The sequence below is a fragment of the Desmodus rotundus genome, chromosome 5 (genome assembly GCF_022682495.2).
Source record: "Desmodus rotundus isolate HL8 chromosome 5, HLdesRot8A.1, whole genome shotgun sequence".
Classification (NCBI taxonomy): Eukaryota; Metazoa; Chordata; class Mammalia; order Chiroptera; family Phyllostomidae; genus Desmodus; species Desmodus rotundus.
This window is the reverse complement of record NC_071391.1, coordinates 154588811-154615139: the sequence shown is the minus strand read 5'-3', so window position 1 is coordinate 154615139 and position 26329 is coordinate 154588811. Positions and strand designations below refer to the sequence as shown.

Genomic DNA, 26329 nt, shown 5'->3' with positions numbered 1-26329 from the left:
GAAGAAGAAATACAGAGACAACATACACACACATAAAATCAAGGACATTTCTGTAGACCAGCAATAATCACAAAGAAGATACCATCAAACATCACACCAGCGGGGTGGGCTGGGCAGAGGAGGACAAAGGGGGAAAAACTGGGACAACTGTAACAGAATAACAATAAAATGTTTAATAACATTCACAACAGTTGCATCAACCATGAGTGATTTTATTGAATACATTCACAGGATTCTGACCAGTGAAATGCTGATTACAACATATAGCTTGAGGCAGCCACCTTGACCTTGTTGCTTCAGGGTCCCCAGTCCCCTCTTTAGGCTTCACAGAAGTGCGCTTTCATCCTGCCCGGAAGATGGAGCCAGGCCTCAGACTGTTCTCAGCCACTGCTCTCGGCCAACCGATCCCAGACAAGTGGCCTCCACTTCCATTATCCCAGCAGCTCTCTAATGCACTTGAACCACAAAATGGGCCCTTGTTTCTGTCCTAGCCCAGCTCCATCTTCATCAACTGCAACAGACAGGGGTCCCCAAAGGCACAAAGTATTTCTTTCCAGATAATTTTAAAGGAAATGGAAAAAATGCCTATGTGCTAATGTAGCATCTACGGCCGAAACAACTGTTCTGCAGAGGCGCTCTGGCCACACACCAACCCATTTGCTGGGCTGCAGTAAATCACATTTGTAACCGTGCCTGGAGGCAGTGAGCAGCCGAGTCTGTCTGAGGTTGGGGTCAGGACTCTCTCCACTATCCTAAGCTGTCCCTTTGGCCCATAATTATACTAACTGGTACCGTTTGGAGCTACCTCAGATGCAGTGAAATTTCCACCTGTCTGAAATACTTTCCCTCCCAGACTCTCTGCTGGCGTCTAAGACTTGAATGAAAGAAAAAGAAAAATACCAAAATTAAAGTGACAATTTAAGAGTTGATTATGAGGCGAAAAATAGGGTATTTTTATAATCCCAAAACTGGAAAAAAAAAACCAAAACCCTCACGGAGAAAAGCAGGAGCGGCAAGAACACAAAACCACGCCTTAGACCCCCGTGCTCGGCGTTGTACGGCAACATCAGCACGCGCTCAAGCGGGGCTTGACGGTCACTCGAAACTTGCCCAGGGCCAGCTTTAGAAGTATCTAGACCTCAGCCAGCCAGAATTTTCTAAAGCAGCAAGAAGGCTAGGTTTACATTGTGGGAGGTCCAGCCAACGTCACAACGAGTTCTTGTCCCAGGGAGCCCTGGGGGTGAAGTCAGTGGGCTGTATGACCCCTTGGAGGTCTGGGGATTCTTGCTGGTCCGGGGTGAGGCGGACATGCTGGGGGCTCTGTTCTCCGGTACTCCTCACCCTCACCGGAGCCAGGAGAAGATTGGCAGCAGTGGGCACCTTGTAAGTGCTGCTGAGACAGCTTTAACCCAGCTTTGGGCAAGGCACAGAAAGCCTCCGAGAAGCCGTAAAACACACGTACGGCACCCTCATGCTGCCTTGTTCCGGGAACTCTGCCTTCAGACAAAACCAGAGCCGTGAGTACATAACAAGCACTTCGCGAGCCACCTAACAAAGACTGCTCCAGCCACAGGGAGCCTCAGTGGGGAGGGGCGGCTGACCAGGGCGAGTGCTACACCTCAGAGCAGCCCGTAAATCCTGGCCGGAGAGAGTCCACAGTGGACCCAGGTGCTGTCTGTAATGGTCTCATCTGAGAAGCTGCACAGCGCACTCTATAAACAAGTGTCAGGCCGTGCTGCCCGAATGGTTAGAATAGCCAGTGGTGTCTAAACTTTGGGCTCGAAGGTCCCTACAGACGTCAAGACAAGGACCAGAATCAAGACTCTGCGACAGAGAGTCTCTGAAAATGTTTGACCTGGAGCTGCCGTCTCGTATGATGATCTCCTGTGTGGCCATGAAGGTCAAGGGGATGAAGCCTTCGCTATCCGCACAGAGAAGGATCCAGCGGGAGCCTGCCAAGTAAAATAACCACACAGGCAGTTTAGGGTATTTCATCCCCTCGCTAAGGAAAACCAACAAGTACCACCTGGTGAGGGGAAGAACTGAGCAGCTGGTAACGCGAAGCTGGTCATCCCCCAACTTTGCAGGGAATAGGGGACGGAAGGATGTGTGTGACAGAGGGCCTGGCTACACGGCAGGAAGGGGATGTTGACGTCGCCCAGTTAGGGAGCATGCATTTGCACTAGAGGTCAATGCTCCGCCTCTGAGCCCCTGTCCGTACACACGTTAGGGGTTGTGTGCAGTGTCCCTGACTTCTCTACAAGTTGTCATCAGTGTCTCCAGAAAATACATGAGGCTGGGAAGAGCCACTCCTACAGAAGAATCTTTATTCTTCAGATCCATTCCTACCTCTACACATCCAAGGAGGTTGAGCGGACTAGAACTAGACTAGAACGGATAAATGATCTCAAATGGTTTCTTCCAGGGTAACCGAGGGCCACTGGTATAACACATGCCTGAGTCTTCTCTGGTTCTTTCCAGTCTATCGTGTCTTAACTTTATTAAAATCGTCACTTGAGGATATGTTTATTGATTTTTTAGAGAGAAGAAGGGGGAGGGAGGGAGGGAGGGCAGGGGGAGAAGTGGGGGGAGAGAGAGAGAGACATCAATGTGAGAGAGGAAAATATCGATTAGTTGCCTCTTGGACATTCCCTGACTGGGGAACAAATGAGCAACCTAGGTATGTGCCCTGACTGGGGATAGAACCTACAACCTTTTTGGTGTACAGGACAACGCTTCAACCAAGTGAACTACCTGGCCAGGGCTCAAGTCTGCTGTGTCTTTTTTTTTTAATATTTCATTTATTTATTTTTAGAGACAGGGGAAGGGAAGGAGAGAGGGAGAGAAACAACCTGAGAAACAGCGATCAGCTGCCTCTCTCACGCCCCCTATTGGGGTCCTGGCCTGAAACCCAGGCATGAGCCCAGACGGGGAACTGAACCAGCAACCCTCTGGTTCACAGTCTGGCACTCAGTCCACTGAGCCACACCAGCCAGGGTTCTTTTGCTTTTTTTTAAAGATTTTATTTTTAATTTTTAGAGAGATGGGAAGGCAGGGAAAAAGAGAGCAAGAAACATCAATGTGAGAGAGAACCATCAACTGGTTGCTTTTCGCATGAGCTAGCCCACAACCCAGGCATGTGCCCTGGTGGGGAATCAAACCAGCAACCGTTTGGTCTGCAGGCCAGCACCGAAACCACTGAGCCACACCAGCCAGGGCGATACAAGTCATTCTCATTGCCAGTGAAAGCTATTGTACAAAATAGACGGTGGAAGGGAGGGGTTGTTGGGTACGGTTAACTTCTCAATTTTACCTACCATGCAGCATTTCAATGAGAGAGAGGCCAAAAGTCTGCTGAATGTTACTGAGCCTTAGTTTGCCATTGCAGAGAAGCATGTCTCTTGTTTCAACAACAGGACCTACATAATAAGGTTTCTTCAAATACAAGAACAAAAGTTGTTAAACCAACAACAGAAGCAATGGAGTTAACATTTCTTAAGAATAGAAAGTGCAAATAGTTGTTTTAAATCCTTATTTATTACCACCATCAGTTAGACTTCAGTTTTATATAAGGAGCTTCTTGCTGTATTATTTAACACAACTAAAGGTCAGAACAAAGCACAGCCCCTCCTGTCCTTCTCCCCTTTCTCTGCTCCCCTTGCTCCCGAGGGTTACGTCTTTACCACCTGCAACTGGCTGTCCTAGGAGATGACTAATGACACTGTAGGATGATGAACGGCAGCCTAGGAGGCACAATCCGATGGTGAGGAACAGGTGCTGGGCTCTTCGAGCTATAACTAAGAAACTTCATGCTTTCTTTAATGGGGGAAAGGCCGAGAAGGACTGCCCTCAGTGGCAGGGGAGCAGAGGGTGTGCACAAGTAAACTGGTCAAAATTCGCTTACCTTAGAAAAAGTACAAAGAAAAGTGATTTTCAAATTTTAAAAACTAAAGGTCAGAACAAAAAGTCTTAGTAAACATTAACTCATCTTTAAAAGTGGTTTCACATATCCCTAGGGAGAGGAAATATTAAATATAGCTCTAATTTAAGATATATTAAGAGTCCAAAGATATAATCATAGAACAGAAAATAGAAAATGTAACTTCTCTAATTATATATTATTTGAAACAATACCTTCATGTAAGTACCTGAAGAAGAGTTTTATTAGTAAGTTATGTGTCTAACTTCTTTTGTAGTTAAAATTATCACTACTCATTTTCTGACTACTGAGAAACGTAATTTCAGTGATGAAAGATAAACCGTACATCTGTGGAAGGATGAACAACTCAAAGAACATGTCTACTACTAACATTTTAAAAGATGTCACGAATAAACTAAGGGCCAGAAGCAGCTAATCATTTATTTGAACTCTACAAAATGTTGCTCCGGAAATTACAGGGGAAACTCTTCCTTGCGTTTGATTATCTCGTCTTTTTTCTTTCACGTTTCTCCTTACGAAAGGAACCCATGCCCCGTGTGAAAGAGTGAAACGTAACTTTATACTTTACAGTGCATAAAGTGAAGTGCCCACCGTCTACCCTCCAGAGGTAATCACTGCTAACAGCTCGGTTGGATCAGTTCATTATACACAGAGGAACTGAAGAATTAAAAAGGCAAAAAATCCCACACTCCTTTTACTTAAAAAATGCATAATTTCACATTTACAAATGTGTACAAAAGAAAAAGATATGTTTTTATTTGAAAGAAAAAAATATAGCTGTACTTACAACTAATTCTGTGATTTTCTCTACGGTTTGGATTATGGAGAATTTTTACTTTCAATATTAATTATTCCTGTATTGGTTACATTTTTCCCCTTCAATAAGCATATATTACCTTTGTTATTGGGAGGGGGGAGGAGGGAAGTTCTGCATATTCTCTAAAATCAATAAAAAAAGAAAACAAATGTAAAAAAAAGAAATATTGCAAGAAAATCTAGACTATTACATGCATAGTAATTTACAATATACAAAAACTTCTTGTAGACTGGTAATCAATAGGAAAAAATGAGCAATAGGCAGTTTATTTACTGGACCCAAAACATGAAGACATATGTACTCAAATTCACTAACAGTAAAGGAGAAATAAATTAATAAAAGTGAAATACCACTTCACTTTTATTAAATTCATGAGGACGTGAGGAAAAGGCTGCTGGTGAGCCTGTGATGATACATTGTTAAGGACAAATCTTTGAAAGGCAATCTGGCAAATCCTTAAATGTAGGAACATATATATTCAAATTGTACTTCTGCTTCTGGGAACCAACCCAACAGAAATAAAAGTGCAAATACAAACGGATACATACAAGAGTACTATTGCAGCACTACACGGAGTGGGTTAGAGCTGAAAACAAAGTGAATGTCCATTCACCAAGGGAACAAACAGCATACTCTCCCCGTGAAGTCGAGAGTGCACCCTATGGCCCTATTTTTGTAAAACAATAACCACCTCTGAGCCTATATATATCTTGTACCTATATATTGGGTTGGTCAGAAAGTCCATTACATTTTTTCCATAAGATGGCTTTAGTAGTGCTTAGTTGTCTTTAACTTCACTTGAAACAATTTTGTTAGATTGTGACAGCTGTCACATCAAAGTGCATTTTTAAAAACTTACCAAAATTGGTGAATTTTTGTGCAACCATTTTAATATAGAAGATGGAAGAAACTACACATTTTTGGTATATTATGCTTTATTATTTCAAGAAAGGTAAAAATGCAACTAAAATGCAAAAAGAGATTTGTGCAGTGTATAGAGAAGGTACAGTGACTGATCGAATGTGTCAAAAGTGGTTTGTGCCCTGGCTAGTATGGCTCAGTGGATTGAATGGTGGCCTGTGAACCAAAGGGTCACTGGTTCAATTCCCAGCCAGGACACATGCCTGGGTTTCAGGCCAGGTCCCCGGTTGGGGGTGTGCAAGAAGCAACCACACACTGATGTTTCTCTCCCCCTCTTTCTCCCTCCCTTCCTCTCTCTAAAAATAAATAAATCCTTTAAAAAGACGTGGTTTGTGAAGTTTCTTGGTACTACTGACATTCTGGTCAAAGAATTGTTTGCTGTGGGCTTTCTTATGCATTGGAAGATGTTTAGCAGCACCCCTGGCCTTTACTCACCAGAAACCAGTAGCGGTTTCTACTGGAGTAGCAACATACTCAAAATATCCAAATCAGTAAAGTTATTGGTGAAAATGAAAAAAATGTGCTTTATTTTATGGAAAAGATGTAACAGACTTTTTGTCCAAACCAATATCTACATGTACAAAGATCTGTGCAAGGTTATAAGAGTGTGAAGTACACTATGGGAGGGTCCACATTAAGCTGCTAATTAAAGAAGGGAGGGACTAAGCTCAGTTTGATCAGGAAGGAAAGTGTTCGAATAAAATGATATAATGCTATTTATGCAATACTGTGTTTGCATATGCACACATAAACAGATGCATTAAAAAAATTTAAATAACCCTGGCTGGTGTGGCTCAGCGGATTGAGTGCCGGCCTGCAAACCAAGGGGTCACTGGTTCGATTCCTAGTCAGGGTACATGCCTGGGTTTCAGGCCAGGTCCCCAGTGGGGGGTGGGTGAGAGGCAATCATATCTCTCACACATTGATATTTTTCTCCCTGTCTTTCTCACACCCTTCCCCTCTCTCTAAAAAGTAAATAAATTAAATCTTTAAAAAAATTAAATATAACCTTCCATTTCTTACAAATGGAAGAGGGTCTGCAGTGCGTAAGAAAAAGGTTTTGCGATGAAGTCGCACAATTAAAAATATTTTTTCTAAATATAAGTTGGCAGAACAAGCATAACCAGTCGTGCATTTCACATATGCACACGATAAAAATCAGTGTACCCTGGTACGTGTGTCCATATGGTTGGAAAGGAGTCACAACTTGCCTGCAATATAACACACCCAGTTCAATCAGAACACCGTCTTCTCATCAACTAATTTTTCTGGCAGTAACCACTGGCTGCAGGAGCGGTTATGTGTAGTGCTGGCCCCTCAAGGAGAAATTACCTGGTAAGAGATGTGGACGTAAGGCAGATCCCGAGGGAGTGGATACACTGGAGAGGATTTCTTTCCACTATGCAGGAAGTCGGTGAGTTCAGAAAGACATCGCTGTACTTCAATCAGTCTCCTAGATAGAATTTCCAGTTCCTTAGACAGCTGGTAAGTTTCCTCTTCCTGCTGTAGGTTCTTTCTTTGAGGAAAACTCAGAGGCGCTGGGGTGCTGGTGTGGCCCGGTGTGTTGCCGCGTCTGGGCAGGGTCACAAACTGGTTGGCAGACTCGGCATCTGGAGTTCCCAGGGCCACGGAGCCATCGCCGATGCCGCATGGAGGACTTCTGATTTTTTCAATAAGGGTACTTCCGGGCCTTCCACCTTGACTGCTGCTATTAGCTGTTAACAAGAGCGCTCTGTTTTGGTCATAAATATCTGGGGAAAGACTTTCAATTAACTTTTTTGTCTCTGCTTTATTTAACAGAGTACTGAAAGTAGAGTAGCCACTCTGGTTTTCATTCAGTGCTACTGGAAATTTCTCTTCCAACATTACCTCTCTAACAATCAAGCGAATGATATACTCATCAGACTTTGAAGGAGGAAGGAATGTCAGATCAGCGGATTTTTGTTTTCCTACCAAAATCAGTAATAATTTTTCTGTCAAGAAACATATGCCTTTTGGTCTTTCACTGCTCTCTAAGTGAATCTGCTGGGTGTTCGGCATAAACGATGGAGCAACAGAATAGATAAAAATTGTACTACAAGTATTGGAAGCCACCGCCACAACCTGTGCTTTGAGACTGAATGCGATTAGATCAGGAGCCAGAATGCCTGGAATGGGGACTTTTCTGGTCCGGGGAACCTCTTCCTCAAAAGTCACAAGGACCAAGTGGGAAGAATCCAGACCAGTTCCTGTCAAGTAGTCCTTTTTTCTTAAACAAATCAGGGCATTCCCCTCGGACTTCAATCTATTGAAGACTATATGAGTTAGGTCCAGAGGGTCTGACAAGGAAGAAGAAGAGGGAGATGCTGATGTGTCTGAATTTGTTTCAGAAGGGGTGGCCCCCTTATCCACAGAGAACACGTCATCCATAACTGTGTCATCAGTCAGACAAGCGTCTTCACTACGAGGGGGACCGTCCAGTGGTCCAGATGCATTTAAGCCACAGATCTGACCTAGTGGAAGTTCAGTGGCTATGGCGACCTGGGAGCCCACGGTGGCTCTCATGGAGCGCACGGAGCTGTCCACATCCAACACTGAGCGGGAGGAGCACCTACGAAGAGTCTTCTGAGCACTGTCCCAAATGTACGAATGCAGGCTGCTGCCCGCTGCCACCACCAGCCTCTGGCCGTCCTGGGTCCAACACGCACAGTGAACCAGGCCCTGGGAGCTGCTGTCTGCTTTCACTCGGGAGCCATCACAGTGAACGTCGTGGAAAACGGAGACATCCTGTGCGGTCAACACAGTCAGGACAGCGCTCTGTGGGTGCCACACACAGCCTTGGGGAAGGACAGGGAGTGACTCTCTAATCTCACAGGTCTTAGACATCAGCCACCTGCCGGTCCCCATGGTACTGGGGCACAGCTGCCACACGGTGACATGCTGCGTGTGCTGGACAGCGAGCAGAGGGGGCATGTCGGCCACACCGGGTGGGGCCCAGGACACCCCATACACATGTTCAAACTGTCCGATGACCTCTGAGTCCCCAAACTTGGCCTCTCCACTCTGAAGCTGCACATCAGTCAGGACTACCTGATTCCCATTGGTCCAGACAAGGCCGTGAACTGGGTGTACTGCTTGATACAATGCATTCAGCCCAGTCCTGAGAAGCTTTCCTTTTCCCAACTCCATCCTTTCTGATGAAGGTTATCTGAAATAATTAAGAAGAAAAGCTACACCTTGAGAACATAATCAGACAACTCCTGAACGTAGGACAAGTTAACTAGCCGACACCTTTCACCAGCCGACACTGTGAGGGACGAAAGGACAGGGGGAGGTGGCGGGTTCACAGACACTACTGAGACACAATAAGCACATGCAACATATACACTTTGGATCTTAAATTGCTAGCAAAAAACATTTGTAGAATCGGGGAAATTAGAATACAGAATGGATATTAGAAGATGTGACCGTGGTACCGTGGTTGTGGACATGTCCCTACTGTTGAAATGCACGAAGTGCTTGGGGACAAAATGTCCTAACACCTGCAACTTGCTTTCAAATGTCTTAGAAAACAAACACACCAAACTACAAAATTTTATGTACATATATACTGTATCTATATTTTAAATGTATATACATGCAGAGAGCTAAAACAAATGTAGCAAAATGTTAATAATTGCTGAATCCAGATTGAGGCTATGGGCAGTATTCACGGGCCTTTTAAATTTTTAGCTAGAAAATTTTCAAATTAAAAAGCTGAAAGTCTTCTTCACCATCTAATTTCTATTTTCCTTTCACTGACAAATCGATGAAAAACTGATATTCACAACTCTGACTTTATTAGCACTTACTTCCTCAACTCCCTTAAAAATAGCCTTCTAAACTGAAACAACACTCAAGTCACTATTGCTATTTCTACTTCATCATACTCAAATAGCACTTAATTTTCAGAATATTTTCACATTCCCCACTGCATTTGCTCCTTGTAACAATCCTTCACAAAAATGTAAACTAGGTTACGTAAGTACTACTTTCAATTTTTTTATTCTTAAGGTTTTTTTCCAGACATTTAGATTACTAAGTACATGTTCACTGTAATGAACTTCAAACAAACCAGGTGTCTAAAGTAAAACAAAATGTTTCCTCCTACCCCATGCCAACTCCTCTTCACCACCACTACCACCCTGCCACACCCCAAATCTTTTTTTAACTATTTTATTTACTTATTTTTAGAGAGAATGGGGGAGGGAGGGAGGAAGGGGGAGAGAAATATTGACGTGTGAGAGATACATTGCTCTGCTGCCTGGAGCAAGTCCCCAATTAGGGGACCAGCCCCCAACCCAGGCATGTGCCCTGATGGAGAATCGAATTAGTAACCCTCAGTTCGCAGGCCGGCACTGCCCCCCAAATCTTAAGTCCTTGATAAAAGCACTGTTCACAGTTTGATGTAGAGCCTTTGAAACTGTTAAAGAACCATACAAATATATATAAAATATACATAAATATATATTTTATATATATATAATTTCATATGTGCTAAGTTTTCTCTTTTAGACAAAAAATGGAGTATAAGTCAGAGTTCCTGGTTATTAATAGCAGAAACCACTCAGGCGAACTTATGGAGGGGAAAAAAAGGCTCAAGAACCAGGCTCAGAAAACAAGCAGGGACCAAATGAGGCCGGGCACAATAAAACACAGCTGCCACTCTTTCTAAACAGCTGAGAATCGAACTTCCCTGCCCGTCACTTGATGGCGATTGCTTAAGATTCAGAACCGGCCGGAGGGGTGTGGGGGGAGCCTCCCACCAGCTGAGCTAAGTTCACATACCCTTTGCCCTGGCAGCCAGTACAGGGAGACGGTTTCCCCACCTAGGCTTCTGCAACAGGGGATGGGCTGTGCCATCCACCAAGACTCACACAAAGGGGGATTCTTCCCAAATTATGAAGGGGTTTTCAAAAAACGCCCGATTGCCACAGGGATCGTATCCTACATATTATTCACTACTTTTACAGCATGGGCACCTTCCCAAGTCAGTAGTACAGACCTGCCTCTACAGTTTGCGTAGCTGCATTAGCAGCAGCAAGGTATTCCAGTTCGTATGTACCATAATGTATTCAATGGCCCCCTCACAGATGGGAATTCAGCTTGTTTCCAACTTTTATCTGATTGTGGATAGAGCCAAAAAGTTTAGTGCTCTGTTCCCATCACTTTTCCCTCTTTCCCTTCCTTCCAATGTCACCTACACTTATGTTTTAAATTATCATCTACATTTATTACTCTCAGATCTGCATCTCTTCTCCTAGCCTCTTTGCTGAGCTACAGTACTACTCAAATATATATGAGCTTTACATTATGGCTGATATTAGCCCTGCCCACATTCATTTCAAACTCGACCTACCTTTTTGCTAGCTTTGTTTCTGCTCTTAAGAGTCTTTTTCTACAAAGAATGGTCTGTTACGCTTCTTCATATGCTGCCAGATTAAGTGGTTCTGCAGTGGCTTGCTAAATACAGAATTAAGTTCCCTGTCATTACCAATGATGAAAACTGCCACCTCTAACTCACTGGTCTTAATTAATTAATATGTTGTCCCCTAATACCTATGTAGGTACTTTCAAAAGACTCTATTTGATAAATAATGCATGGTACATTTTCCTGGGCAGAGAAAATTCCTAATGGACCAATTATATCAAAGGCAATTTATATGATCATGTTTTAAGCCATCCAAGTTAGGCTGATGTCATGGAGACTATACATGGTCAGGGTAGCACAGGTTAAGTATTTGTGAATAAGAAAAAAAACACAAGGTTACTAAAGTTTTTAAAGAAGAATTAATTTCAATATTTTCATCTTTAGTAACAAGAAATTTGCATACCTTTCTCAAAAAAACTAATGATAATTACAAAACTCTGCTCCAGTCCTTTCTACTCCACTGCTGGTCCAGGTCCTGACCACCTCCTCCTTTTTAAAAGGGCAGGACGAGGAGAGGTCCTCCGACACCAGTCTCTCGTTTCCCACAGAGCCCGGATACTCTGTGTGGTTGGACAGAACTATTTCTGAAAACAAATCACAGTTCTGGTCACTTTGTACTTCTGCTCAAATACCTTTGATGAGTCTCCACAGTCTACATATACAAAAGAAGTTATTTCAAATGTCTTAAGCAAGGCATTTAAGGCCTTATATTATCTGATACTGATATACCTTTCCAACCTTATCTTCTGATCATAAAGAGCCTGCTGAGGAATTTGGAGGAACCAGTACACATTAAGGTGATGATGTGCAGGATGGATTTAAGAAGAAAAGTGACAAGTTCAACGACACCATGAAATGGTTGAATGTCACAATGAGAAAGTGAGCCAAGTTTGTAGCTACGTCAGTAGAGAACGAGGGCCAAATTCAAGAGATATTTCTAAGGCAGATGGAATAATGACATCCGGTAGGATATGAATAGTGAAAAAGAAAGAACTAAGGATAACACAAAGTTTTTGCCTGGGAAATTGTTAAACCATGAATCAGAGATACAGAAGGCAGAGCATGCTTCAAAGGTTAAGAAGAGTGTGTAGGCCCTGGCCGGGTAGCTTGGTTGCTTAGTGTTGTCCTGATACACCAAGGTTGTGGGTTTGATCCTCTGTCAGGGCACATACAAGAATCAACCGATGAATGCGTAAGTGAGTGGAACAACAAATCAATGTTTCTCTCTCTCTCTAAAATCAATTTAAAAAAAAAAGATGTGTAGTGTGAGATAAATTTTGCATTAGATGTGCGTCATTTAAGATATTTATAGGGGAGCAACGTTCCTTAGGCAGTCAGAGATGAAGAATCTGGAAGTTAAAGCCAAAGCAGGGAACAGCCTCGCTGTGAAAGATCAAAGAGCCCAGAGGACAAAGGTTGAAACGACTTTCAGGAGGTCTCCAATTACTTGGTATCTTTTAAAATATGTATACTTTGCCTGAAGCTAACTGTATCCCTACTGGCCTCTCAACCCCTCAGACTGTAAGATAACCCAAATCAGGAGCCCTGGGTGTTTTAGGAAGAGAAAATGCCACTGTATTCGTTCAGGGGAGAGGTGGTCAGAACACCTGGTGCTCACTCTGTGACCACTTATTTCTGCTGTTTTTAGTCTTTAAAGACAATTCCTGGTGAGAATCAAGGGGCTTAGGTGAACGGGAGCACTTCAGTAGTTTAAACAGGGGTACACTCCCCTCCAACTTGTTTTTCTAGGTTTACTGTGTTTCCAGTTTAGAATTAGTTCAAGTTCCTTACACTTATTTTTAAAAAAATTAACACACCTCTCTTCGGCATATCCTGCACCTTTGCCCCTCTTCTTCTCTCAAGGCGCATACCTTTGCTCTCTCTCCATCTGTCTGTCTGTCCATCTCTCTGAAACTCCAAGGGCCCTTCTTTTGCCTCCGCAACTTGTTTGCTGAGCCCACCCAGCCCAGCTGCCTCACGTTTTCTACCTGTGACTTTCTCAACAAACTTTCGCTTGTATTTGAAAAAATAAACACATACAAAAGGTAAATTCACACCAAAAAAATCCATCCAAAGAAAATTATGGTTACATACCTCTAGACAGTTTTTCCCATGCAGTGTTGGTTAAACTTTTTCAATCATACCGTACAATTTCGTATCACCATTTTTCCACTTAACATTATATATGAGCATTTCCCCATATTATTTAAAAGTTTTGTAAGTGATTTTTAAAGACCACTGAATATTCACGCAGTGAAACTGCCTAATTTTCCTTACTGCTGAGGCACCGGGTTGCAGCCAACTTTATCCTATTATACATAACGCCGTTATAAAGGTCTTTATGCATAAAGCGTTTTCTTCATTTTGAATAGCTTCGTTCGGATAGATTTCCAGAAGTGTCACTCCTGAGTCACAGGAAATACACTCTTGTTTAAACCCTTTCCCGATCATCCGCATCCGCTAACTGCGCCCGGGGCCCCCCACCGTCCTTCCGGCGCTGGCAGCACACCTGTTTGTCTTCCCTCCCCGCCCCCCACGAGCCGGCCCCTCCGCCTCCCACCCCGCCCACCCACAGACTTCCTACACCCACCAGCCTGGGTAACAGTGGAGACGAAACACCTTTGGACTCACTGTCCCACAGAAAGTCAATATTCCGGAATCCGCCCCAACTTACCTACCGCAGATCTGAAGTCCGGAGCGGGTACCGGAAGCATCAATTCCAAGGCCTCTGATAGGTGAGCGGTGGGCGGGAAAGCTCAGCAATACTGTCTTCCTATTGGTTTCTGTGTGTGTCATGTTAATAGAGTGTCCGTCCCAACGGCTAATAAGCTCGTGCTTTGCCGCACAGATCCCTGGGAGTTGTAGTCTCGGTGACACTCCCGATCGCAAGCCACGCACAATTTCTCCCTCTCTTAAGAGGTTTAGCGCCTTCCCCCTTTGCTTATCCGTTCTCCTAGTCTAAGAAGTCCAAGAGCCCAAGAATCAACACAATTTCTTAACTTTTTTTGGGGGGAGGATGAGGAGTCAGGGATAGGAAGGAGTCGAGGACCTCTTTAAAATATGATAACATTTTCTCAGAAAAATACAAAATATTGTGCATTCCACTGAAGCCACTCCATGGATCTGTTCCAGTGACACACCCCTGTTCTACGCGTACCCCAAAAGTGTCTGCCCACGGCCGTAGCCCATGAACTAGCAGTGCGTCGCTAGGCTCCTTTAGACCCAGGTACACTCCTGGGAGGCTCGGGGCCACCCCTTGCGCCACCTGTGAGAATCATACCTTCGCGTGCTTTTTGGAACAATGCAAGGAAGAGTTAGAAACAAAATTTAAGGAAGAAATTCGAAGCCCCACTCATTCTACAAGCAAATGTTACTTCTTTCGAAAATCTTATTAGATTCCTGGATCTCTGTTGGGTGACGGAGGAACACAAGGCCAAACTCATTCATTCATCCCGCAGCGCGGAGCCCTCCACGCAGTAGCTGAGGATTTACTGCCCGGGTTTCCTTCCTCGAAGGCAGCGATTCTGTCTTCATTCAATCGTTTCCCTTGATGCTACTGCCTTGAAAGGTGGGAACCCACCCGCGCGTGGGGCAGAGCGACCGGCGAGGCTGAGCAGGGGCTTAGAGAGGGTGCAGAAGGGTCTGCAATGAACCTTGCCCCCCCCCCAGCCCCCCAGCTCGCTTCTGCAGATGCCGGCAGCCCAGCTCGGGCAGGTCGCGTCTCTGGCGCTTCCAGACACTCTGAGCCTCCTGTCAATCAATGAGCGCGGCTAGTGAAAGCGCCGCTGTAGTTGCTGGCCTTCCCCTGGTCTGTAGCCTCGAGTGGATTCCCCAGAGCAGTTAAATGCGTGTTGCTCGGAGGGGTGGAGGGATGGATAGACGGGCGAGTGGGTGGGTGCGAGGAAGACTTCATGCCTCCCTTAGCATCCTCCCCAGTCCTCGGGTCCGTGGTCATTAGCCTGGCTAGGCTCGCGAGCCGCGGGTCCGGCTCCCTTCCCCCGAGCTCCGCCCCGGCCGACCCCACCTTTCCGCGCCGCTCCGCCCCGCCGCCCCCTTCCCCGCGGCCCCTCCCCGCGCAGGTCCCGGCCGCCGCCGCACCTCCTCCGGCTCTGCAGTGGCGGCGGGGAGGCGAGTCGGAGCGCCAGCCGGGCCGGGGCCAGAGACGAGCCGCGGTCGGGGCAGCAGCGGGGACCCTCGGAGGCGGGGCCAGTGGGACCGCGATGGGCGTGGAGATCGAGACCATCTCCCCGGGAGACGGTACCGGACGCGGAGCGGGGGGGACGAGGACGGGTCCCGAGGCGGAGCTGGGCGGATGAGGGTCTGGTTCGGGGTTGGCGCGGAGGGTGCCCGAACGTGGGGAGGGCCTAGGCTGGCGGCACGGAGGAGACCCCAGACTGGATCGCTGGAGGTCTAAGAGACGATCCCTGCTGTCCGTTCCGCGCCGGCTCACCTAGGGGAGCGCAGGCGGCGGCCGGGAGGCGGGGGTCTGCGGCCCGCCTCCGCCCCAGAGGCCGCAGGCTGCTGTGGCTGGAACCGCTCGGTTATCCGCTACTACTGATTTCCCAGGGCCAGGTCTTAGCCCCGCTTTTCCTGCCCTGCCGGGTGAGCCCTGGAAGAGGGGAAAGGGCGTGCTTGGGGGGCTCTTCTGCCCAGGCAATCCCTTTCCAGCGCTGCCTCCGCCGGGTGCGCGCTGGGCGGTGAGGCGCTCTAGGGACCCAGCCAGTCTAGGCAGGGAGCTGCCCTCCCCGGCCCTGCATCTCGCTTTATCCTCCTCGCCCCACTCAACCTCGCTGGCCATCCCGTCCGCTCCCCTGGCTTTCAGTGTCGTCTGCAAACCGATGGCTTTCTAACTTAAGCCTCTGGCCCAGACTTCCGATCTGAGTTCCAGGTGGTCCATTTATCCAGCTGCGGCTAAATCTCCTCCTGGACGCCGACACCTCAAAGTCCGCAAGTCCAAAACAGAACTTGCTCCCCTCTGTGCTCCTTGTTCCCTGCCTCTTGGGTTAGCGCCACTCCTTCCCCAAGCCAGACATCCCAGGCGTCGCCCTTGTATAGCTGGCCCTGGATGTGCAAGGAATAGCTAGCTATCTCTCATTTCTTCACACACACACACACACACACACACACACACACACACACACCCCTTCATTCAGACTGGAACCCCCACTTCCGTAGGATTTGGCAGGCAAACTTTATGTCAGACATTACTGACCCCCGACCCCACCCCAGGAGTTTGGAGGGCCTCTTGGTTCTAGGCTATCTCCCTATTGAAAGGCAGTGGTCCCTAAAATCCCCAGCTTTACCCAGGTTCACCGGTGTCTGCAGCTTCTTTGCCCACAGTGAGCACTCTGGTGCTGGCTCCCGGAAGCACGTCCCTGAGGCCTTGTCACCTACCTCCAGGGCATTGCCCTAGAGCTCTGCCGGGTGGCTGGAGAGCTGTCTCCCTTCTCTGGCTCAAAGACGCTTTTTAGAGTTTCCCCCCTCATCCTCTATCTCTGGCCAGGGATGAGGGGCATTTTCTCTGAGGAGGATTAGAATCTTAGGGAAAACCTGGAGGAGCCCGGCCTTCTGCTTCCAGCCCAGTTTAAAACCCTGACTCAAGGAAGCACAAACGGGCCAGACCGCCATGCCACACCTAGGAGGGGAATATACCAATTGGTATTTCAGCACATATGCCGTGGTGCCGGGGATGCCTCTCTTGGCTAAGCCCCACACCAAGTCCTGTCAGGTCCTCCTGCTGAGTATCTCTGGGCTCCGTCCCCTGCCTTGGTTCAGGCCACCATCACCTCTCACCTGGATTTCTCCACAGTCCCTAAATCGGTCTTCCCGCCTCCAGTCCTACCTCCCTGCCCTCCGTCTGGCCTCCCACCTCACTCCTACTCATTTTCTGTACCACCGCCTGAGGACTCTTTAAAATGCCTTTCTAATCATGTTTCTCCCCAGGCATAAAATAGTTTAGTGAATCTTCCAGCTCCTTCTCCAGACAGATGGTGAGATAACCTATTCTTACCTTCCACACTAGAGTTTCATCTCTCACTATCAGTCCCTACCCGTACTACTAACTTTCCCCCCAGTTTTAGCAAGCTGCCTGAAAGTTGTTAAACACACCAGTCATTCAGCAAATATTTATTGAATATGTACTGTGTGTTGGGCCCTAGGATTACAGCCGTGAAGCAGATGGGCTCCTGCTACGCTTGACTCGAGGCCTTTGACGGTGCTTTTCGCTGTTCCCAAATTATCTCCCTTTACTTCCTCTGGCAAACTACGCATCTCTTAAGACTGCAGTTTAACCGTGATCTCCTCTCCGGTGCGTTCCCTGACACCCACAGTCGGTTGCTCCCCTCTGTGGGTTCGCATAGAGTCCTCTAAATGTTGGCGTGTTGTTAGCTCTCCCAAGGCATTGTTATCCAGCCCCACAGCTTTAAATTCCACCCAAATCGATGCCTTGAGTGCAGACTCTCCATCTGCCTACTTGCAATATAAACTCAAATGTCTAACAGGCATCTCAAGATTGCCACCCGCACAAACGTCTCCTCCCCTGTCTTCCCCATCTCAGGAATTCACTCCACCATCCCTCCTCCTGGACCCCACCTCCACGCCATTAGCATGCCTTGTCTGCTCCGCTTCCAGAATATATCTCCCATCTCTTTGGCTCTCTCCTCTGCTGCCACCAAGTTAATTCAAGCCATCATTGATTTCCTGTCTGGATTACTGCAACAGGCGCCCGACCGTCTACCCTACACCCAGCAGTCAGAGTGATCTTATAAAATCTTCATTCAGATTAGGTCATTCTTGCTTGAAACCCTCCAGTGGCTTCCTGTTGCATTTAGAATTAAATCCAGCTCTGTGGGGCCTGGCTTGGTCCGGCTCCTTCCCGCCCATCTCTTCCTACCGCCCTTCTTCCCGGTCTCCTGGCCTCCTTTCTATGCCGCGAATGCACTGCTCCTTTCCTGCCTCACAGTTTGTGCCCCTGCTGACCCCTCTTCCTCCACAGGTCTCAGCTCTGAGAGGCTATCTTGGACCACCCTGTCTAAAACGGCCTGCCCACTGCGTCTCTCTTTAATTCATCTTTGGAGAATTTAATCACAACGATCATTACCTTGTTTATTTGAGGGTTGTTTGTCTCCCTCCATTAGAATGTAAACTCCAAAAGAGTGGCATCTTGCCTGTGTGGTCTCTGCTGTGTCCCCCACACCAGGCCCAGGCCTCACACACAGCAGGAGTTCAGTAAATATTTGTGAATGACTGTGTTTATTCATCTTTCATCACAGCATCGCCCTACATTATTATCTATTATTTATGTATTGCTCTGTGTTCCTGTAATCTCATCCAGGCCTGGCACGTAGTAGGCTGTCGGTGGATGTTTGTGGAATGGATGAGGGAGAGTAAAAGGAGCAATCAAAGAAAGGAAAAGAACCAGGAGAGAGTGGAGTTGAGGAACCCAAGGAAATAAAGTCAAACCAGAGAGGTGAAGGATCTAATCTGGCTTGTACAAGGCACAGAGTCAGAACCAGAGCCATGGGCATCTTCCTAGCATGGAGGGCAAGGTGGGCCACTCACACCTGACCGTCCCAGGCAACTTCCTAATACCTTATTTGTTCATCTGCCCTCATGTCTCCTTGCAGGAAGGACATTCCCCAAGAAGGGCCAGACGTGTGTGGTGCACTACACAGGTAGGCCTCGCCTCCCCAGCCCTCATCAGACCTGCCCCTCCCAAGGTAGGTCTGTCCCCTGAGACTCCCCTTTGGAGACATCCTCTCCCCTGCATCAGGCCCAAAGCCCAAGGCAACCAGATCTTCCTCTGACCAGCTACCCCCCACTTCTCCCAGCCACCTTGTGGGAATGAAGGAGGGGCTGCAAGGTTAACCCGTCCCCACTAATACCAGCAAGAGCCACCCTTGGTGCCCGCCTCTAATGGAGTCAAGCCGCTGCATTCCTCTTACTTCTGCGTGGGCAGAGTGGAGCCCCGCACGCCCGGTTCTGCCTGATATTTGGAAAGCCCTTCTTATAGCGCAGAGAGTCCTGACCATGCCAGCAGACTCGCTTTTCGTCCTACAGTGTTATAAGAGAAGAGGAGGTGGCTTCCTCAGAACTTCCTTTCCTTTTTCAGAAATAGGCTGTTCAATTCAGCCTCCGGTGATTGAGCCCGTACTGCGTTCAAGATGCTGTGTGGGGCACCAGGGGTACAGAGATGAAAAGGGGAGGGTTCCCACTTCTTTGGGGATGTGGGGGGTGGGAGAGGGCAGACAAGTCATCCAGAGGCTCTGATGCACTGTGAGGGGCGGGTGATGGCGGTGCTGTGGGAGCCCCGGCAGGGTGCTGGAAGGAAGGACAGGTGGGCAGAGGAACATTCTAGATGGAGTTCCTGAGGACTGCTGGCAGGAATATCACAAGCAGGTGTTTGTTCCAAGGGGGGTGAGTGTTCTGCCTTGTGACCTGCTTCCCAATGTGGCAAACCTGGTGACAGCCACCTAGCAGGCAGCAAGGCCAGTTTAATTCCTAGGATGTATTGAGATGGGGCCATTTTTAGCGTTCTCTGGACCAGTGTGAAGTGCCAGGTTAATTCTAGGCAGATAGTGTGGGTATTTTTCTCAACTGCGGGGCTGCCGGTCGCTGACGTCAGTGGGCTGGAGCTGTGCTTTATCTCCCGGTGATGTGGCCTAATTACCATGAGTCTCCTGGGGCCTCTGACCTGTGTAATTGATTTATCTGCTCTACATGTTGCAGACAGATCTGTACTTATCAAGTTACTGAGACCACAACATCCTTTTGAAAAGACTTTTCACAATACATACAGAGAGCAGGCAACATGCATCAAATGCTAATATCAGCCATGAGCGGCTCTAGTTTGCAGAGGGACTGTCTCATCAAACACAGTGGAAGATTATATAGGACTTCTGGGTAAACTTTTTTATTAAATATAAATACAGTGGAGAACATAAATCTAAGACAAACAGCTCCATGAAATTTTTCAGTGACCACACTTGGGTACCCACCACCCAGAAGAACATATGCATTTCCTGCACCGCCAGGAGTCTCCCTCCTCTTCGTCCCAGTTATCGCACCTTCCTGAAGGTCACCAGTGTTCTGACTTCTGTCCCACGGATTGTTTTTGCCCAGTTTTGAACCTCATGTAAATGGAATCATAGAGTGTGTACCCATCTATGTTTGCCTTATCTCACTCGATGTTAGGTCTGTGAGACGTATCCAGAGTGGTTGCTCTTCTTTATTCTTACACAGTTCCTTATATACTGTACCGACTGTACTACAAGTTATCCTTTCTACAGTTGATGACCTTTGGGGTTGTTCATGGTTTTGGTTATCATGATGTGAAGAGTCTGGTAGGTGTCTTTTGGTGCACATCTGTACCCATTTCAGCTGGGGACGTACCTGGAAGTGGAATTGTTAGGGCACGGGGTTATACCTGCTCAGCTTCACCAGATACTGCAAATAGCTTCCCAAAGTAGTTGTGCCAATTTCCACTTCCACCTGGGGTGTGTAAGTTCCAGTTCTGCTTCCTCCTCATCAACGCTTGGCTTTATCAAGTTTTGTTTTGTTTTGTTTTTAGCCCAGTCTGGGTGTCCAGTGGTATCTCATTGTGGTTTTGAATTGCATTGTCCTGAAGGCTCATGAACTTGAGTAGCTTTTCATGTGCTTCTTGGCCGTTTGAATAGCCTCTTTAGTCTGCTCAAATTCTGTCCATTAAAAAAATGGGTTGTCTTTTGATTTATAGGAATTTTTGTGTATTCTGGATATGCCCTTTGTTGGTTATACCGATTTCAAACCTCTCCCATGCCATGTCTTGTCTTTTTACTTTATTGTTGTCATATTTTTAACAGGTCTTAATTTTCATGAAGTCCTACACATCAATCTTTTCCTTTATAGTTAGTCCTTTTTGTGTTCAGAAATCTTTGTCTATCCCTAGGTCATGGAAATATTCTTCTACTTATGTTGTAGATGCTTTATTATTTTATCTTTCATATTTAGGTCTGATTCATGTGGAATTGATTTTTGTGTGAGGAAGAAGTAGGGGTCAATGTTTATTTCCCCCCATATGGATTTAGTTAATACAGCAACATTAATTTTTTTAAAAATCACCCTTTCTCCCTGACCAGCTTGGTTGGGTTTCATTCCACACAGTGGAAGGTCTCTGGCTCGATTTCAGTCAGGGCACATGCCTGGGTTGTGGGTTTGGTCCCAGCTCGGGGCGCGTATGAGAAGCAACCGATCAATATATGTATTCTCTTTCACATATATGTATTTGTTCAAGTATGTGTCCATGTGAATATATACAGATCTTTGTATGTAAATATTTCTTACCATCTGCTTGGCCATCAGGAGTTTTCTTCTGTATGTGCATACACGCGTGAGCACGCATGAGTTCGGCTGTGTATCTGAACATCTTAGCAACCTGTGCATCATGAACTTGTATTTGATCTTAGTATCCATCTGTGGACCCATAGGTTTTTTTCTCCTTTGCCTGATTTAGTACCCAGGGCAAGAGCCCTATTTATTCTGCACAGAAAGTAGGTAGTAAAACTGTCCCTTGTGTACAGCTGTAGGAGTTAGGAAGAGGAGTCCTAGATGCTCAGATACTAAGCTGGGCCGGGCCTCCTGTGTTAAACATGGCAGAGCTGAGGCCGTGAGAAAGGCAGCAACTTCACACAATGAGTTACTGCCAGGGCGAAGTCATAATCTAGTCTCTGTGCTTACAGGACAGGTCTTTCTTTGGTCCTCAGTTGCCTTTTATTGTGGTGCAGGGGCTGCAGGAAGAAGTCTTACCTGTATCACCATCATTTGCAGGAGGACTGGTCTTTGAGTCAGTCACCGATGAGAATAGAAAAGCGGCTCTGGGGCCTTAGGCAGCTGGACTGAGACGTGTATTGGGGATAACTAGGCAGGTGCAGCTAGAGGAATGGATGCTCCAAACTGCTGAGGACAGCTTCTGGGGTGTTCAGGGTCAAACAGCCCTAATTTGTTAGGTTCTGGAGGCCACCACTGATTGGCTGGGTCACCTTATACTCTTCACTGTGACCTTTGGGTTTTGCATGTTGGGGAAAAACTAGGTAAGGATTCAACCTGAGGGGAAATGCCTGGGAAAACATCTCCAGGATGAGGAAGTGGCCCCCCAAAGTTGTAAAGCCCAGAGGTATTTGAGAAAGGTGTGACTTGAATAGGACATGGGGGTGGGCAGGGAAAGGAAGGAAGGGAAGAGCAGAGAGAGGGTTATCAGGCAGGCAACAGCCAGATCTTGAAGTGCCTCTATTCCATGCGGAACTTTGGATTCTGCCACGGGGAGCTACTGCAGTGTTTGCAGCAGAGGAGTACTGTGATCGAGTATGGTTTTAAGAACAGTCATTCCCGGTGCAGTGTGGAGAAAGGATGGAGTAAGAATGGGGTGGAGACCAGTTAGAGGCTGTCCCTCTCACACTGGAGACACGGTGGGACTGGTGAGGCCCTAGGGTGGTGGTAACCGAAAGGGAGAAAGTCGGTGATTCTGAAGATATGTAGGCCTTGTTGATGGGCTGTATGTGGGGCTCAGGCAGAGGGAAGAGTCCTCGTTTCCTTGGGCAGCAGGACCGAAGATGGGGAAGACTGGAAGAGGAGTTTGTGCGGAACAGGAACTCCGTTTGAGACGTGCCAACCCTGGATTGGGAGTGGACGCACGACCACAGCCCTTTCCCACCTTATTCTTGCTTCCACAGGAATGCTCCAGAATGGGAAGAAATTCGATTCATCCAGAGACAGAAACAAACCTTTCAAGTTCAGAATTGGCAAACAGGAAGTCATCAAGGGTTTTGAAGAGGGTGCAGCCCAGGTAGGATGAAGTCCTGGTTATGGGGGATTTGCGGACCTGGGGGTCTGGGTGCAACACCCTGCCCCCCACCTGGTCACAGACCACTCTTGCTTTGACTCTGCTGCCAGGGCATGGCCACACCATGGAGTCTCAGTCCCCATCCCTTTTGTTGCCAGCATGACTCCTTTGTCACTGGGGCTCTCATCCCAAGTTCATCTCCCCAGGTTTGCTCAGCACTAGCTGGGGAGGCTCGTGAGCAACCAGCTGTCCCTGCCTGAGGCAGCAGAAGTGTCGGGGTAGGGTAGGCCAAGGTGGGGTTTCTTTGTAACTTAAAAAATAATTTGACTTGCAAAAATATTGCAGAAATAGTAGAGTTCCCATGTTCTTTACCCAGCTTCCCCAAATGTTAACCATTTACATAATCATAGTACAATGGTAAACGCCAGGATATTAACATAGATACACTACTATTAATCAATCCATTTAAATTTTTGAGTCAGACATTCAGAATTGGAAAGTCACTTATTCCAGTCCCTCCCAGTCTCACAAATGCCAGGCCGGTTCTCGATGACTGCCGTGGCGAGCCCCGAGTCCGTGAAGTCAGGGCGCTCCACCAGAGTGGTCCTTCCAGCCCTCGCCACCTTGCTGAGGCTCTGGTCTCTAACGCGCTCCCCTAATGAGTTGCCTGTCACTTACTGGATTGTGGCGTGCTCGCGCATGCGCTCTTCTGACACCCTCCTTCGGTTTCTCCGGAAGGGAGCGAGGAGCGATTGTGAATGGTTAGGTGTTTGGGCCACACACTAATTGAACAGGCAGCAACGTTCCTTGGATGGATGAATGAATTTGAGACTGCTTTGTGGAAGTAACTGTCCCGCAGTCAAGCTTCTGCCATTCTGAGGCAGAGCCTGCCCCTTACAGCTCCTAGCACAACTGCAGTGTGCCAGGCATAGACTCACCTCAGGTTGGCAGGGCTGCCATAAGGATGGTTTAAGGAAATGCCATAGTTACCTTACCTTTTTCTTTTAAATCAAGCTGGGTCCTCTTTCTCCTCTCCCCATCTGCCCCCATCCCTGCTAGATGAGCTTGGGGCAGAGGGCGAAGCTGACCTGCACCCCTGATGTGGCATACGGAGCCACGGGCCACCCCGGTGTCATCCCTCCCAATGCCACCCTCATCTTTGATGTGGAGCTGCTCAACCTAGAGTGAAGGCAGGAAGGACCTGGAGGCGGCCGGAGATGGCGGCTGCTCCCCCTCCTGGCCTGCTCTGCCACTGGGACGGCTCCTCCCGCTCGGGGCTCTTGATCAGTGCGCTCCCCTCACCGCCCCATGACACGATCCATTCTCTGCCCAGCTCGCTGTTGTCTGTCACTGCTCACGTGCATCTCTGCTTGGGGAAACTTCGGTTGCAGATCGAAACATTTCAGGCTGTGCGTTTGCGTGTGCATGCAGTAGCCATTCCTGGCCGCAGAACAGATTTCTTGTTCGCACAATCGACACTGCCTTACCTTCACTGAAGCCAGACACACGAGGTGCTCAGACGCAAGACGTAGTAGACATGAGGTGTGCACGAGGGACTTGGGCCAGTTACCTGTGCTGTCACTTCCTCTCTCGGAAACTGTTGGCTGCTGACTTACAAAATGTCCTCCCTGGAAATGACATGTGAAATAAAGGCTCTGTGCTTGACAAGTTCCTGTCCATCCTTACTGTAGGTAGGAAGTACTGTGAGGACCACATAAGCCAGTCACCCTTGGGAAAGAGTGGACAGGAGCCTTCCAAGTAGCCAGGAGAGTGATAGTAAATATCGAAATTGCAATGTGAGTACTGTGCATGCTGGGCCTTGTTCTGTTTGCAAAATAAAATTACCGCCGACCGTCTAAGCAGCCCTGTGAAGTAGGTCTTACTTCCACTCATCTCACAGGCTCAAGTCTCCTCCAAATAACAAAAGGAACAGATTGTGTTCAAAGCCCACAGCCCGTGGGGTTTGAGCACGCTGTGACCTCACGACCTGTAGCTGTTTGGACTTAGAGGGGTGAGCCGCCCTCACCCCGACTGAAAGGAAGGAACTCGGTGCATCTGCAACAAATGAAGGCGCGGTGGGCCCGCGAACCAAAGGCTAATGCACACAGGGAAGTTACTTTTGAAAACACTGTGATTCTGAGCTCCTCTTCACATTAACTGCTTAGTTGCATCGGGATTCGCTCTAACTTACATTGGGGAATTACTTCAGAGAATAATGTATGATTTGTATTGTTTCCACTTATATTGCTTCATTTAATCAGCACTTACAGCATCTCACGGAAATCCCGGTAGGTTTTAAAATCAGCCCACTTACTGGTGTGCTCCTCAAAGGGGCCTGGGGCACCGTGGCTGAGGTTCCTTCAGTCGGCACAGCTCTCACACGCAGTGCGGGTCATTCTGTCAGTGGTGACTCGCATGTTGAGGAGGGCTGGGAACAGGTGCTGTTTCCTTCCCAGACTCATGACGTCATATATGACATGTGGCCACATCACCTCGGCTGCTTCGCTTGCCCCTTTCGTCTCCAGGAAGTCCTGGCTGCACTCCTCTGCCGAGGCCGGAGGATTTAAAAGGAACAGTGCTCCACGATGGAGGATGAAACGAGAGAGGGCTGCCTGGCTTTCGGTCACACGGTCCTCGGGCTCACTGCTCCCGTGGGTCTAGGTGGCAGGGCGCCATATTCACTCCTTCCTGGGCTGTTCCCTTCAGAGCACCTTAGCTCCCCGCTTTCTTCCATGACACAAATGTCTGTGATACTTTCTTAGAACCCAGCCTGCCTTCTCACGTGTTCTGCTGTGACACCAACAGGACAACTAAAAATGGCACCAAGGGCCACTGCCGGTGACCATTATGGAGTCATACAAGAGATCTCAGTCTAGAGTATGTACAGCCTACATGGTGAAAGGAGACACCCACTAAGAACCAGCACAACAAATTAAAAAAATGCAAATACTACTGGTTAGCACCCAGAGAGGACACGCTCGGCTATGCAGCCCCTGCTTTACTGGCGCTCTTAAAAGAGGACGCAGAGAATGATGATGCAGTGTGCTAACAAGTTTGGACACTGTCCTGTGAGGGCCACTGAAAGCTGTTAAGCAGGACAGTGATGAGCTGTCATATCAGCCATTTTCAAACTTCCGGTCAATACATTCTCTGGTCACACAAAATCTCAGAAACTCAAAACTTAACCTGGAAGAATGTAAAGGTGCTCTGGGACACGCGTGTGCACGCACAGGTGCACAATCTTCCCTTGCACCCTAAAGGCAATTTGGAAAACTGAGCCTTACATGTCCGGTGCAGAGGGCCGATGGTAACCACAGCCTCAACATCTCGGCACACACAGACCTGGCACTGAGTAGGTTCTCAATATCTGTCATTAAATTAAACTTC

General features: G+C 47.5%; 2 protein-coding genes across 14 annotated transcripts; one reads left to right on the top strand and one right to left on the bottom strand.

Annotated features, from left to right (window-relative positions):
• Positions 1-153: 153 nt before the first annotated feature.
• WDCP (WD repeat and coiled coil containing) lies at positions 154-13835 on the bottom strand. Of its 11 annotated transcripts, none has more exons than XM_045189197.3 (6): positions 13718-13776; positions 13222-13532; positions 11531-11711; positions 7011-8865; positions 3318-3435; positions 154-1952 (listed from the first exon to the last, which is right to left on the bottom strand). In XM_045189197.3, the coding sequence occupies exons 4-6, from the start codon at positions 8844-8846 to the stop codon at positions 1726-1728; spliced, it is 2181 nt and encodes a 726-aa protein (XP_045045132.2). In that variant the 5' UTR covers positions 8847-8865; positions 11531-11711; positions 13222-13532; positions 13718-13776; the 3' UTR covers positions 154-1725. The 11 variants fall into 11 exon arrangements, 10 of the variants coding, with proteins under 10 accessions (XP_045045132.2, XP_024408280.2, XP_045045133.2 ...); XR_006654323.2 differs by lacking the exon at positions 13718-13776 and adding an exon at positions 4837-4879 and having other exon boundaries at positions 1816-1952; positions 13222-13628; XM_024552512.3 differs by lacking the exons at positions 13222-13532; positions 13718-13776 and adding an exon at positions 13802-13823.
• A 1359-nt stretch (positions 13836-15194) lies between these two features.
• Positions 15195-24610, top strand: FKBP1B (FKBP prolyl isomerase 1B). Of its 3 annotated transcripts, none has more exons than XM_053925096.2 (4): positions 15195-15384; positions 18753-18800; positions 22833-22945; positions 24276-24610. In XM_053925096.2, the coding sequence occupies exons 1-4, from the start codon at positions 15348-15350 to the stop codon at positions 24585-24587; spliced, it is 510 nt and encodes a 169-aa protein (XP_053781071.1). In that variant the 5' UTR covers positions 15195-15347; the 3' UTR covers positions 24588-24610. The 3 variants fall into 3 exon arrangements, with proteins under 3 accessions (XP_053781071.1, XP_053781073.1, XP_024408768.1); XM_053925098.2 differs by having other exon boundaries at positions 23957-24610; XM_024553000.4 differs by having other exon boundaries at positions 15199-15384; positions 24002-24610.
• Positions 24611-26329: the final 1719 nt, after the last annotated feature.